Raw genomic sequence first — 15,254 nt, forward strand, 5'->3', positions numbered from 1 at the left:
TGTGGTCACAGCATTAGATGAAGACCGCATCTCGGCTGCGACTAGCCGGTCCATTCGGTGACCAGCTGGTTGTGGGTGGGTGCGTGCAGCATCCACCGTGTGTTTAGACACAATGGCTGGCATTTTCGTTTTAGCCAATTTTTTTCAGAGAGAGAGAGAAAGAGAGAGAGAGAGAGAGAGAGAGCGTTAAAAGGACAAAGAAAGCCGGGTAGTTGTTCCGTGGTTCGACTGCGTACCACGTGCCACAGTCAGACCCCAGACAATCGGGGCTAGCTAGTCGCGTATCCGCGTTATACGAGTAGACCCTGTATGAATGTCACACGAAGGCAACCAATCCAATCGGAACTGGAAAACCAGATTGACACCGAGACTCTACTGTAACAGTAGTGCGCGAGTGTGCGCCGAATCGCACGAACGCTTCCACTCACCGCTTCGTCACTCGTCACTCCGGTTGCGGTGCGTGTGATTGTGTTTGAGTGATTTTGCAAGGGGAGAAAGGCGAGGAGTGGTGATAAAGGGCGAGTAGGAGATTATGGCCATATCATCCGCTCGTCCCTTGGCGCGACCGGCGGCGTCGACGGTGATGAGTCGGCCACGAGAATATACGCGTAGGAAAACAATAAATCGTCGAGTGGGACAGCAAGAGAAACAAAGAGAGCAAGAGGGAGAGAGAGAGAGAGAGAGAGAGAGAGAGAGAGAGAGAGAGAGAGAGAGAGAGAGAGTGAAAGAGACAAAGATCAGCCTAGCGATGCCTTTCCCTTGTCCATATATAGCCGCAATATATGCTGGTAAATTCTTGCGTCCACAATAAGCGATTTGATTTGCCTAGAAATTGGCAAAACGCATAGAGAGCGCTGGCAGTTCGTCTGTTCTGCCATTGGAATGCAGCTGCTCTATCAAGGCGTTCGGCGCAGCAGCATCGTTAGATGATTATTATGAAAAACGTGATAGCTCTATCGGCGTTTCTGTGTCTCTAGGGCTCTGGTTGGGCTGGCTTTCGGCACTGACGACAGAACAGAAGTAGCACGGGCCAGGACGCGCCGGAGGGACGCCGACACCGATGATGACGATGTCTGGCTGGCTGGCTGGCTGGCTGGCTGGCTGGCAAACCGAACTCCTCGGTACCTCGGTGTAGTGGTCGGTTCCGAAGTTGCGCACACAACGAGGATGGTGGTGGGGAGTGGGGGTGGTAGAAGGAGAGAAAAGGTTAACCGGGGTGGGGGTTGTTGGTTGTATAATCACACGGGGCTGGGGCCCTTGTTCGGCCGCACGGCTTCGGGCAGACCAGCAGTTGCGCGTACACTGCCAAGCAGAGCAGACAAAACCGTGGGCTGCACTGCGTGCGTGTGCCGTCTTTTGGAGTGCGTTCGAACCGCGCAACCTGCTAGTGTGTGACAGTGACAGTCCCGTGGCAGTACGGTGGCCGTGTAGTCGCCGAGGCCGTGTACAAAAACAAAAACATCGGCGACCAGCGGCGAGCGGACCGCGGCGTTTGGCGCAGCAGGTCAACAGGCAGGAACAGGAACAGGAACCGAAAACCCCGAACCTCCCTGATAACCCGTTCGCTTTCTTCCGCATCCTCTGGCGGGTGCCAGGTTGCCAATTCGTTACGCAACGCCCCGAAGCGACCAGGGGCGGGCGACGCAGAGCCCGTAGAGTGTGCGTATCGTTGTTCGGAGGGGGGGGGGGGGGGGGGGGTAGGGAGGTACGAGGAGCCCCTCCGACCGTCCGACCAACTGCCCGATCCTGCCGGGCAGCGTACCGACTGCTCCGTGGCCTTCCCGTTGGTCCGTTGGTCGGCCAGGCGGTGCCGGTGACGTCACAAACGAACGGGCGAACGAGTCGGAAGGATCTGTGCCGTGTAGAGTAGTCTGTGTGTGTGTGTGCGCGTGTGTGATTGTGTGTACGTGTGTTGCGGCTCCTCGACGCGTCCTTCCTTGGCGATTGGTGTGCTCGGAAACCCCGTTCATCGGTAACCTCGATGCACGTGCGGTCATCTTCCACCAGCGGCTATCAGACAGTGTATGCGTGTGCGTGCGTGTGTGTGTGCCCAGTGCCGTATCACACAGTGTCAGCGCAACAGCATCAGCAGCAGCAGCAGCAGCAGCAGCAGCAGCTATCAAGCGACACTATCAACCTGCACGACGGTACCTTCCAACGGTACCGCCGGATCCGGAACCGTTGTGTCAACCAGTCAGCCCGCCCGCCCGCCAACCCGCCAGCCCGCCAGTCTGCTCGCATGCAACACTAGCATGGCAGCATGTTCGCCGATCGGAGCACCCTTTGTCGTTTATATAATACCTTAATTTTCATGCACCGTAAGTAACTACCGTCCCACCGTCCCCGTTTTCTCCCCTTTCCTTCCCGCGACCTTTCCTCATCCCACAAAAAAGGTTCCCGATCGAATCGCGCTCGAAACGCGATTTCTCGCGAGAGTTTCCGGTTTCACTTAACGTTCACCATCTGGAGGTGGAGAAGAAAAGGGAGCAGCAGCAGCAGTAGGTGTAGCAGCAGCAGCAGACGGTTTATGGCACCTATTTTTTTTGTTAGGCACACCTCAATGCTACGGCAATGAGGTGCGATCGACGGTCTAAACATAGAAAACATCCCCCCACCATCGCACATAAAACAAAACACTTCAACACATCTCGGCCTCACGGGCCTCAGGGGTGAGATTAGGGATGGAAGACGGGAGGGAAGAGAAAGGGAGAGGGAAGGGGGCATTATTGACCAGTTGAGCATCCCCGTACCAACTATACACACACACACACACAGTCGCGTGGGTGTGTTTACCTTGGTTTGGTATGCGGTGAGCACGATCAAACGAGTCCAATGCTTGATTAAATGGTGTCCCCCTTCCCCTTCCCCCTTCCCCCTTTCCACCATCACCATCAGTAACACCAGCAGTAGTAGTAGCAGCAACTACAACACCAGCCCATCTGGCCCATCTGGTCCATCCGTCTCAGCACCCGGCTTTAGCTTTAGATTGATTCGACCTTCGCGCGCGCACGCTCTCTCTCTTTCTGTCTTTCTCCCGGACTACTTGGTGCGTTGATTCCGCGGATTACTTGGATCTTGCACTCGAGACCATCCGATTGAGGGGGCGCGATTTGCATCGGTCGTCGCATCGAGACGTAAGCCAATCAACCACCGTGGTGGTGGTGGTGGTCGTGTTCCACGACTACCCCTGATTGAATTGTCCCTGTGTCGTTGTTAGGCATCGAAAAGGGAGAGGGGGAGGGGCGAATGGCGTCGCCAAGCCAAGAGCCTCGGGCTGGACTTCCGGTGGTCGCTCGGTCGATAAACTGAGACGTCGGGAACTCGGTTGGTTGTTCTTGTTTTTTTTTTTCTAACCAAACAAGCAAACAAAGCAAGAATAGTAACTACACACACACGCATACGCACACACACACACACACACACACACACACACACACACACACACACACCAAACAGATGGTCACTGTATGGCCTGTTTGTGCCTCGACACTCCTTTTGATCCTTCCCACACACACATCCTTCCTTCTTCGGTTAGAAGGCGAACCGGAGACGGAGTCGGTCGATCAATTCACCATCGGCCACCCCGCCTGGTGGAGGTGGAGGCGCCTGGTGGAGGTGGAGGCGCCTGGTGTCCGAACGGGACCGGCGGCACTGTGGAGCCTGAGTACGGATGCAGCTACAGCGTTTAGTTCAACTGACGTTTCGCTGCTGCCGTTTTACTGCAGTTGCATGAGTAGCCTGCATAGTGACTGGTGCTACTACCTGCTACCTGCTACCTGGGCTGCAACTACTTCCTAAAAGCTCCCAAAAGCTACGCGCTGCACGCATTCATCCGTTCATTTTGCATGTTGTGTAACAATCTGAACAATCTGAACGTCAGTGGCAATGTGCTTCTTGCCATTGGATGAAAAAATGAGAAGAAAAAGAAGAAGAAGAAGAAGCCATTTTTGGAACACGCAAAACAACTCCAAAGTCAAAGTGTTTTTTGTTTGTTCTATTAAAAATTCGTCCGAACAATAAAACGTCTCCACAGTACGTCGTCGTAGGCCGTGGTGGCAGACACTCTGGCACTTGTTGCACCTGCAGGTATCCGGGGTCGGGAGAGAGGCGAACCGGGAGGGTACTGCACAATCATGTGCCGTCCGTGCTTACGCTCGAGAGGCTCGCTGGACCTGGGCAACAGGTCCCGGAGGCGGTTACGGAGGCGAAGGAGAAGGAGGAGGAGGAGATACAAACCTTTCTTTTTTTGCCACACAGTGCCCACCGCCTATCATCATCAGCAGCAGCAACAGCAGCACTCTTGTCTCGTATCCAACAGCACAATTCACTGTCGAGTCCTTTTGTAGGCGAGCGCTCCCTCTCGTGTATGTATGTGTGTGTGTTCTTCCAGCATCTCCCTTCTCGTCAACTTGTTTGCTGATGGCCGTTTACCCGTTTGGCTGGCAATGAACACGCGCGCGCGCGAGAGAGAGAGAGAAATATACGGGGAAGGGACAGTAGATACGATGAGTAGAATCGTGCTGTGCCTCTGTGTGTGTGTGTGTGTGTGTGCCAGGACAAGAGCAACAAAAACAACAAGTAAAGTACGAACGAAAAACGGGAACACAAAACAGCAAACACAGCGGGACACTGCTAAGGGGGGCAGGAGAGGGGAAGGGGGAGGGTCAGCTGGTGTAGTATGTTGTGCCAACTATCCAGCCAAGCGCCCAGCACACCACACCACAGGGTTCGCAGTCTGTCGGTCGCGGCTGCCTTTCGCTGCGATTCGTAGCTTTTGTGTCTCATCATCCCCCCCCCTTGTTGGAGCTAAACGGAGGAGCATATCGCAGCGCCATTGCTGCCACTCCACCCTATAGTTACATCACCGGACCCAGATCCCGTGGCCCAGGCCCAATGGCCACCGTAACCATGTACTTGTACCTTGTGAATTAACGGGGGAAGAAAAAACCAAACCAAACCATTGCAACGCGGCATTTGGGTAAATCTTAATGCCTTTATGAGTCACCGGCAAACCCCTTCCAGAACGAAGCTAGAAAGGGGTAGTCGTAGTTGAAGTAGTAGAAGTAGTAGTAGTAGTAGTAGTGGTCAGTCACAAGGGGATGACGCATTTCCAGTGGAGTCCACAGGACGGAAGGGTTCTCGACCGGGAGGAAGCCTCGGCCTTTCGTATCGATCCACCTCGAATCCGCCAGCCACAGCTAGGGGTCTTACGAGGTCTTAGTGTGTGTGCGTGTGTGTGTGAGAGAGAGAGTTGTTTTCTTCTTGGTTCGTTTTGGTTTTTCGGTATTACATACTCCAAGGAACACACAAGAAATGCTGCGCGACTTCGGCAGCAGTAAGGTCACCACACAAGCACCAAACCAAGCTGACAGCTGTGGTGGTGGTGGTGGTGGTTCCAGTGTCCTAGTTGCGTGTCGTCCGTTCTGGGAGTATTTTATATTTTTTTTAAACAATCCTGTCTGCATTGTGGAAAAAGAGCGAGGGGTGGGGGGGAAGGGGTGGCAATCTCAGCTCCCTCTAGCTCTGGGAGCATTCCGAGGCGCATTTCAATTTCGAAACACACACTCACAATCAACGTTCGGATACTAGAGCTCGATGCGATCCCGGTTTTATCTTCACTTTGATCTGTCAGTTATTGCATCGCGCTATTTGTGTGTGTGTGTGTGAACCCGAACCTATCCTCATCTGGCCCTTTGCCTGGACCTTTGGAAATTCCTCATCTTACCGTCCCCCTCGCTTATCCTTTTCTCTTCTCTGTCTCTGTCTGTTCCTACCTTACTCTACTCCACAGTGCTTTACGTCACACGCGCGTTCGGTGTCATCTTCGAGGAGTACGTAGTGGACCAGGGCCGCAACCTGACGCTACGCTGCGACTCGCGGCATCCAGTGCGATGGGTGCGCGAGGGCCGCCGGGAGGACGTCCGCCAGTTCCAGGTAAGTGTGCTCTCGCCCCAGGTCCCAGTGCCAGTGCCAGGTGCGGGGGTCCAACAAAGGAGTGACGTCTAGGGGTGTCGCTAGGGACGCTCTGTCCGATATCATGTTGCATCCGGTCAACAGGTTCCTGAGCTGTTCAGGGGCTGCGCTGGACTGTGCCGACGTTGTCAGGACGTTGTTGGCGAGCCCATACTCCAGCGTAGATCCAATTAGGTTCACCTCAACCAGCTGCCTTCCCCCAGCGGCGCCCCCACACAACTCCACCCTCATCGGAGTCAAACGAGGTGCGTCGTTGCGCCCCTAATTAAGGTGTCTGGTGTCCGTTTTGGTTTTGTTGCTTCCGGTGGTGGACGCAAAAGTCCCGAGACACAACAACAATGGTTGCCCCCCGGGTGGGGGGGGGACTGATGAACCAAACGCGGCCATTGGCCTGGCACTCAGCCAATCTCCTCGGCACAGACACATGCTACGCGCACATGGACCCAACAGTGGACAAGGTAGCGCTGGCCTGTTGGCCTGTTGCACCGCAACCGCCACCGGTGTGCAACGAAGCAAAACGCTTCAAATCGCGTTTGGTGATGCGGGAAGGCAGCATCCGGGAGTGTGTGTGTGTGTGTGTGTGTGTGTGTGTGTGTGTGTGTGTGTGTGTGTGTGTGTGTGTGTGTGTGTGTGTGTGTGTGTGTGTGTGTGTGTGTGTGTGTGTGTGTGTGTGTGTGTGTGTGTGTGTGTGTGCAAGGGGAAGGGAATTGCAAATGCCAGGTGTTTTATGATGCAACCGGTTCATCAGAGTACCGGTTCGTCAAAATTGGTTTTCCCCGTTGGTTTGGGATTTTCCTCCATTCGCCGATCCAGCAAAAAATCAAGAGAAATAGAGAGAGAGAGAGCGGTCGCTGATATAAATATTAAAATGTTCATGAATGGGTAATGGGAAGCAGCAGAGGACAGCTGCACATGCATTGCGCGTCCAAAGCCGACACACACACACACACACACATGCATGCCAAAAACAAAGCAGTTACGCAATATCTTTAGTGCACCGCCATGGCCGCTCTCTCCCTCTCTCTCTGTGCGAGGCAAATATATATGCCAGAATATATATGACTTGTGAGGGTTTTGTTTTGCAGTAGACCTATGGCCGACCCGTGGCGTTACTTAACCTCGGAATAATATCCGTTCCATCGGATTGCCTAACGCTTTTCGCCCTCTCGCGCTCACTCTCTTTTCTCTTTTCTCTCTCTCATTTTAACAGACGGATGGATCACTGGTGCTGACGAACCTAACCGCCCAGGATAGCGGCCGGTACACGTGTTCGGCGGCCGTACCCACACTCACAACGGTGACCGTACTGGAGGAAAGCGACGGCGACAGTAGCGGCACCACTACCAACGGTACGGTCGGTCCGGCGTCGACGTCATCGTCTGAGAACGCGACGTTCGAGTCAACGGTGACCGACGGTGAGGAGGCTGACGGTGAGGAGCAAGAGAGGGCAGAGGGTGAAGAAGAACCGAGCACGGAAAGCTTCGTCGAGCTGCTGAAGGTGAATGTGAAGGTGCGGACGCCACCGTTGGCCGTTTCGAACTTTTACGTCCGCGCCTCAACCATCATAGCGGTGCTGGTGTGGGAGGTGATGCCGAACCGGACCGGCGGGTACGCGATCCGGGACTTTACCGCCGAGATGCGCCGGATGCGCGACCCTAGCACCAGCAGCAGCAGCAGCAGTGGTGGTGGTGGTAGTGGTGAGACCACAGAAGCAACAGACGCACCAGAGCTGCCTTGGGAGACGATCGATCCGCGACACATCAGCCCGAATGCGGTACGTTGGCATGATGGCATCTCTCTCTCTCTCTTTCTCTCTCTCTCTCTCTCTCTCTCTCTCTCTCTCCCTCTTTTTCCCTTCGATATAGAGGCATATCTCTCACGCTCTTTCTCTCTCTCTCTCTCCTCGTTCTTTAGCGGCAGCTCGAGATCTACCACCTCGTCCCCAACACGACGTACGAGTTCCGCATCTGGGGCAACAACCAGCTGGGTGCCGGCGAGATCGTCACCATTCTGGCCACCACGCAGCCCCGCATGGAAGAAAAAGGTTCGCAATCGCTATTGACAATCGCATCCATCCTTCCGCAAAAATCGCCAATCTCGACTCTCTCTCTCTCTCTCTCTCTTTCTCTCTCACTCTTACGCCTTGTTTACTACCCTCTCCTTCTCCCCCTTTCCCCCCCCCCCTCCTCCTCCTCCTCCTCCTCCTCCTCCTCCTCCTCCTCCTCCTCCTCCTCCTCATCCACAGATCTGGTGCGGCGCATCATGGTCGACGCAAAGAACTTCGATACGCGCGTCTGGATCGCGGCGGTCGGCATCGTCATGGGCACCCTGGTGATCCTGTCGCTGGGGACCTGTATCGTGCTGTACAAGGAGTGCCGCGAACCAGCCGGTACGCCACCACCAACCGCTTTACCACCGCTTCACTACGACTGCTAATAGATAGTGCCTGCGCGGCATGGTGGGTGCCGTCAGGTGCTGCGGTGCTGCGGTGATCCGGTGACGGCGACGTACGGGCCACCGAGCACCATTCGTCGACGCCACCGCTTCGCTACTCCGCACCCCGGCATCGGGCGGTTTCCCACTTGCCGTCTCCCAATTTCCTTTACATGTTTTGTGTTGTTTTCATTTATTGTTATTTTTTTTTGCTGTTACTTGATTTTCCTATCTGTTCGCGTGTGTTTGTACGTGTTCCTGTTGTGTTTTCGTATTTGTTTTTTGTTCCTTGTTGCCCTGTGCGTGGTTCGTTGCTCTAGGTTTACCTCGGTTTTCTATTTTTATCATAGTTACTACTGCTTTTTATCTGTTGTTCGTTCGTTTCATTTACTACTTTGGTTCTTTTTTCTTGTTTATCTTTTGCTTTCCTCCCCGCGTCGTCCCATTGCTCGATTTCGTTTGTTTTTTCCTTTGGTTTAATTCTACTCCTCTGTTCTTCCTATTCTGCTTCCCTTTCTCTCTCTCTTTCTCTCCTCTCTCTCTCTCGCCCTCTCTTTTTGGCTCGTTCGAGTTCTCGCTAACACATACCTCAGTTTGTTTGCTAGTGGATTGTGTAGATCCCACAGTAGTAGCTCGTTAGTCTGCCTACCCTGATAGTAGTTAGTAGCGGCTGTACTGGTAGCATTAGTAGGAATTCTTTGCAGTTTTGTCATGCTGTTGTTTGGCTGCTCAAACTCGGACTAGAGGACGCCCTTTGGATCGAATCGTGGAAATTTCTGCTAAACTTCTACCCACACACACACTCGCACGGCGTAGTATATGGAATGCATGTTTCACTTTAGCTTGGTTCGGCGGACTGGTAGTATCTACTTTCCAAGACACGCGCACCTACACCTGCAGAACATGTTCAATCCCATTGCAAACAATACGGTCTGGTTTGCTGGAGATCGCTTTTCGAGGTAGTGCCAGGACGTCGCATCCGGATGGCATCCGTCGGCACACGGAGCATGTGCAGTATCCCCAGATCGCCCGATAAACGGTCCCGATTATGTTGCTGTTCCTGTAGCTGGTGATGATAGTGATGGTGGTGGTGGTGGTGCTGCTGCTGCTGCTGTATCATGGAAGCTGATTGTTGGTCATTTAATGTCATCCATTTGTTACTTAGCTAATCACTGGGTGTGTATGTGTGTACATTGCTTCGTTTTTGTCGTGGGTTTGTGGTGTGTTTTGTTGCTGAACCACCGTTCTGCTGCAAAATACGGCTGCTGATTCTGTTCTGTGCTTGCTTTACTGTTTTGTTTTAATATTAATTCGTTGCCGAAGCGAGGCTCAAATTTCTTCGGGAAAAGTGTGCAAAATTGATTCTCCTTTCGAGATTGATTAGCACAACGAGGAATCAAATACCAATCAATTGCGCTGTGGGGATCGCCCGGCAACCAGCCTTCGTGGCGCAATCGGTTAGCGCGTTCGGCTGTTAACCGAAAGGTTGGTGGTTCGAGTCCACCCGGGGGCGGTGATCTTTTTTCTTCTCTTTTCCATTTTTACTCCCGTTCCCGGTGGTACTGTTTCGTTTCGCGGGAAGCGTAAATCCGGAAAACGGAGATCCGCCCGGGCAGGTCAAATCCTTTTTCGTTCGATCCGAGCATGTCAACACGAACCGGCCCGTTTGAGTGCCTTAACAAGTGGCTATCAGACCGCGATGAGCGATCTGTTAATGGAGGCGCCTGGCTATGCGTTGTGCGTTTATATCGGGCGTGTCTGTACTTGTGCCTTATGTAGTGCATCGTTTAGTATACGCTGGTTAGAGGATGTGTGTGTGTGTGTGTGTGTGTGTGTATGAGCGAGAGAGAGATAAAGAGAAAGAAAGAGCTAAAGAGAGAAAGAAAGAGAAAAACAAAAAAGAAAGAGGAAGAGAGAGAGAGAGAGAAAAAAATAGAGAAAGAGAGAGAGAGAGAGAGAGAAAGAGAGAGAAAGAGAGAGAGAGAGAAAGAGAGAGAGTCATCCTATACTAATGATTAAGAACCAGAACCAAACTCTCTGCTATCTTAGCTGTCTACTAGGCTGTTGTGCTTTGTGTTTTAGCATTGATAGTAATTAATTGTTCGTAGCGACTATACATTCACTTACACACACACACACACACTCACACATGCGCGCGCTTGCGCATATATACATTCACACATACATGTTATCATATAAGTAAACAGTTTAGCACCGTTGCGTAGCTCTGCAGTTGTGCCGTAGAGCCAGATGTAAATGTGAAGGGGACGCCTGATTGTTGCTCCTCGCATCCGGCCCCATTGTCTCTCTCTCTCTCTCTCTCTCTCTCTCTCTCTCTCTCTCTCTCTCTCTCTCTCTCTCTCTTGTTCTTTTTCTGTTCCTTTCGCTCCCTTTCCTTGGTTTTCTCTCTTGTCTCTTGTCTTTCCTTCTCTTCTAACATGGTTTTTTTTCCCATTCGCTCTTACGCTTTCCACCATCTTGCGATGCGATGGCGATTGTGTGCCCAACTTACAACAACAACAACAACAACAACAACAACTATCACACCACCACTACCACCACTACCAACATCATCATCATCATCATCTTCAACAACTACTACTTCTGCTACTTCTGCTACTACTGCTGCAACCAATTCAACATCGTTGACCCTCGACCATCGAATATGCTTGGCCTATGGGTGGCCGATGATGGAATGGGGGGGGGGGCAATCGGGGATCGGGGTATGTTTTTGGGACTTACCTGGGAATGCGCGCTTGTATGTCCCATTGATTGGTGGTGGGTTGATCGGGTGTGTGATTGGATTGGTGGTGATGTGTGTGCGTGCGTGTGTGTGTTGTGCGACAACAGCGAGCGACAAGGACGAAGAGCTAGACAGTCTGGAGCTCGTGCCGAACATCATCCTGAATCCGGGCTTCTGCGACTCAGACGACCAGGGCCAGCACCCCCTGTCACCGCCGGTACCGCGCACCCTGCCCTACGGACACCGCTACGGACATCCGATGGGCTACATAGCCGGCGGACCGCACGGACATCGACTTGGTGCGGGGGGGCTCCTACCGAACGGGAGCAGCCCCTACCCGGGAGGTGCACTCGGTACGCTCGCCACCACCACCACCACCACCACTGCTACCACCGGCCATGCTGGCACCGGTGGTGGGGCCGACGATGAGGACGATGACGACGAGGACGAGGACGAGGAACCGATGACGTTCAGCCGCCGAATGTCGATCTTCTTCACCGGCAACACGATCAAGCGGATTTGAGTGTGCAGAGTGCATCCGGCCCCCTGGTGGGGTCGGCCACCTCACCTGCCCACCCGCCCGCCGTGACCGCGCTGACCACCACCATCACCACGCTGTCACGACCTACCACTCTGCACACTCCGTGAGCGCACCCAGCGCAGGTCACGGCACAGTGTGCTGTGCTGTGTGTGTGTGTGCCTGAGTGCGTACACTAAACTAAGCTCACTAGTCAACTGACTGACACTGCTCTGGCTCCTACCTGCTGCAAGTGTGTCGCCAACAGCCACCATCGGAATCGGGAGGCAGGTAGCTAAAGCCTCGTAGCAGCCGTGAGGGGCGTAGGGTACGAGTCGTGGGACTCGTCGCCCTTCATTCACTTTTTCTTTTTTGTTTTCTGTCCGTACGCTGCGCTCCCTAGAAACCGATCAACGATACTTTACACGCGCCATTGCCTCCTCCGTCGGTTCCGTTTTTGCTACTGCTGCTGCTGCTGCTGCGCGCTAGCAAGCGCAGCTTGATTGACTGATGTATCAGGGTAGCCGCACGTTACGCACACACCCTGCAAACCACGCATACGCACGGTCAAGAGGATGGACGGGAACACAGCAGGTAGCACGGTACATTTGTAGGATACGAGCCCCTTGCTAGCGCTAGCAATTGGGCCGCTATTGTGATAACGAAGGAGAGAAGGAGAAGTAAGAAGAAAAAAAATGTCATGTAAGATGGTGTATGTAAGATCAGGGAAGGCGAGGTAAAGAGATAAATTGTGTGGTTGGCTCGTACAGTGGGAGGGGGGTAAAATGTAAAATAATGCAAATGGTTCAATACAGGTTGTTCGAGACACGCAGCCACGCAGCAGGCAAAAAGCAAGCGAGCAGAACATGGCAGCGCAAGTACGCCATTTTAATCGTGTATCATAGCACAGCACAGGCATCGAACTGCTGGCTGGGGACCCGGACACGGACGGAACGGGTGTGTGAACGAGCAGATGCATCTACTGAACGCCATCGTACTGGCCGAAAACCAACCGGGCTGCCTTTTGTAAGAATCGAGAGAGAGAGAAAAGGAGGAAGGAGATAAGAGGAATGAAAGTGAGAGCAAATGCTAGAAGGAGTAGAAAGCCAGTCCGGCAGGGATGTCACCACACAACAACATACACACAGCCAGAAGCGGACAGTATCATGGACTTAGTATAGCGCACGCCGGTTTAGTTGCCGAGCCCCAGTTGTTTAGTTATCCCAAAGCCAGCTGAAAAACTTTGGACAGAAAATCGGACAGAACTAAATGTCGGACACTCGTTCGATAAGTGATCTGTGTGTGTGTGCATGTTGAGAGTTTATTTTTTTCTCCCTTTCGATTCGCACCTGACGTAGGGCGTTGCCTGCTCGGTGCTGCTGTTTGTGCGTGTTGGCGTGTACGTGTTACAAACCGACGCAGGACAGCCAACCAGTTGAGTGAGACAGCAAAAAACCTAGTGCTTATGATAGTCACCAATTTAGTGGTTGAGGACGGGGTAGGGATCTAACAAAAGGGTTCTGAACAAGCGCAATAAGAAGAAGAAAGAAGAAGAAAAACAGAATAGAGCAGAGAACAAGCAGAAAATTGAAGAAGCGGCCCTCGCTCGCCTTGAAGGAGGCGAACTAGTCCGGGTCCGAGTGGTTTGTACGTTCGCTTTTCCTTTCCTGCCAGCTCATCGTCTCCCTTTGTAGCCTTGCCCGCCGATATTTTGGACAGCGCGCGCGCGCGTGTCTGCCATCATCGCCTAAGCAACGCGGCCCATTTGTGAGGTCCAGATGTAAGCGTAGAGCGGTTGTATAAAAACAAAAGCAAAGAAGAAGCTAAATCATGTAATCCAAGTGCGAATGTCAGCGCGTGCGTGTCCGTGTGTGTGTGCCTGTGTGTGTGTGTGCATGCGTGTCCGTGTGGTTGTATGTGTGCCTATAGAACGGGGGGATGGGCCGACGAACCATCACCAAAATGAAACTATCAACAAACGCGTATCGTAGGAAACAAAAAAATGTTCGAGCACGCCTGTACGTAGCGGGAAAATGGCGTTTGCAGGGCAGAGAGGTGGACAGGTGCAGGTCCTGGCTAGTTGGCAGAAGGAGCAGAACAATACTAAATACGTATCCATATTCAATGCTAGTGAGGGACACGGAAACAGCAAATAAATCCAGTGGGTATCGAGGGGTATGTGAGGGTTGAGGGGTGATTGGGGAGGGCGAGTGATGTGGTGAAGCTACCGAACGGCGCGTATGTTTATCGTAGTAGGGTTCGTGCGCTTTTTATATTAAAAAGCGTGCGCCAGGTTCGCTTCTGTTGTTCGCTTGTGTCGTGTTCGCCCTTCTGCGAGAGCCAACTCCAGAAACGCACGACGACTAAACCACTAAACCACTATTTTAAAAACGCTTTTCTATTCGCTCTGTCCCGCACCGTTGTTGTGGCTTCATGGGATCTTAGCAGCAGGGGGCGTATTCTACGGCACATCGCGTGTCACACCATTACCGTGTTAGCCCTAGCCGCCCCCGAACACCCCAACACGCATGACGCACTGACACTCACGGCGTACACAGGGGGAGGCCCTTACACACACCACCTAGCCGGTCTGCTGGTCGTTGCACATGGTGCAACGCAGCCGCTTGGCCAGCATTACTAGTGTGAAGGGGAGGGATGCCCGAAATGGGGCCCCCCGGGAGGGGGTGGAGGGCTGACAGAACAAATTAGCGAAGGGCGAAGGTAGCAAGCCGCATAATCCTAGCTCCTTTAGGCTTTAGTAGGAGAGGTAACCCTAATCAAACAACCATGCTGCACCACGCTCTGCCACAATCTGCCACAACAGACACCCGGTATGCCCGGTAACGTAACCAATAACCCAGGATCATATCAGACTAACACTATCAATGCTGCTATCAAACACTATCTCTATCTCACTTTCTGTCCTGCTCCTTTCTTCCTCTCTCTTTCTCTCCCTCTCTCTCCCGCTCTCTCTCTCTCTTTCTCTCTTTCTTCCTTTCACACGCTGGCAAATCAAAATAAAGACCCTTAACGCACACTGCATTGTGAGATATTTAGCGGGGAAGGGCCGGGGGATCCCTCGATCGAGTAGTAATGAGTAAAATACGAGCGCCTGGCACGCGCACACTAGTGGCAAGTTACCACTCCTGTGTCAGCATGACTACGGGCAGGAAACTCGGGAAACAGAAGGAAGCTCCGGTAGCCAGCAGCAGGGAACACAATCGTTCGTGCAGGGTTGTATGCGCGTGTGTGTGAGTGTGTGTATGTGTGTGTGTGTGTGTGCGAGCGCGCGCGCGCGCTTACGTAGGCCATCTTGTCACCATGGGTCCTGCTCGGCGAATGGACCTAGCAACAGTCACACGCTTACTGTCGCTTCCGCTCGTTGTGTTTGTCTTTGCCCTTCGCTCAGTCGCGCTAACTACGACAACTATCACAGAAACGACAGGGAATGCATATCAGCAGCATCACCGTAAGCGCCAGTATCCTGCCTCGATGGCGCGCTACTAATGGACGCTCCGTCCTGCAAGCGTACATAACATGCAACAGAAATATACACACATAAACACTAAACACACACACGCAATGTTT

The 15,254-nt window shown here is 52.9% G+C and overlaps 1 protein-coding gene and 1 non-coding gene across 2 annotated transcripts; both read left to right on the plus strand.

Moving 5' to 3' along the window:
- The first annotated feature begins 1,264 nt into the window (after positions 1 to 1,264).
- Positions 1,265 to 14,320, plus strand: LOC125955075 (uncharacterized). The gene is made up of 6 exons (XM_049685931.1): positions 1,265 to 2,318; positions 5,792 to 5,934; positions 7,184 to 7,747; positions 7,888 to 8,017; positions 8,219 to 8,362; positions 11,257 to 14,320. Exons 1-6 carry the CDS (start codon positions 2,261 to 2,263, stop codon positions 11,670 to 11,672), a joined length of 1,455 nt encoding a protein of 484 aa, XP_049541888.1. The 5' UTR covers positions 1,265 to 2,260; the 3' UTR covers positions 11,673 to 14,320.
- Trnan-guu (transfer RNA asparagine (anticodon GUU)) lies at positions 9,846 to 9,919 on the plus strand. The gene has a single exon. It is a non-coding gene; the product is annotated as a tRNA-Asn (tRNA).
- Positions 14,321 to 15,254: the final 934 nt, after the last annotated feature.

Source organism: Anopheles darlingi, chromosome X (assembly GCF_943734745.1).
Source record: "Anopheles darlingi chromosome X, idAnoDarlMG_H_01, whole genome shotgun sequence".
NCBI classification, from domain to species: domain Eukaryota; kingdom Metazoa; phylum Arthropoda; class Insecta; order Diptera; family Culicidae; genus Anopheles; species Anopheles darlingi.

Bases quoted from the DNA above. Each gene is read 5' to 3' on its own strand.
- LOC125955075 (XM_049685931.1), top strand. From the start codon at position 2,261: ATGTTCGCCGATCGGAGCACCCTTTGTCGTTTATATAATACCTTAATT. The intron at 5,935-7,183 runs GTAAGTGTGCTC...TCATTTTAACAG, and splicing joins AGGACGTCCGCCAGTTCCAG to ACGGATGGATCACTGGTGCT. The intron at 8,018-8,218 runs GTTCGCAATCGC...CCTCATCCACAG, and splicing joins GCCCCGCATGGAAGAAAAAG to ATCTGGTGCGGCGCATCATG.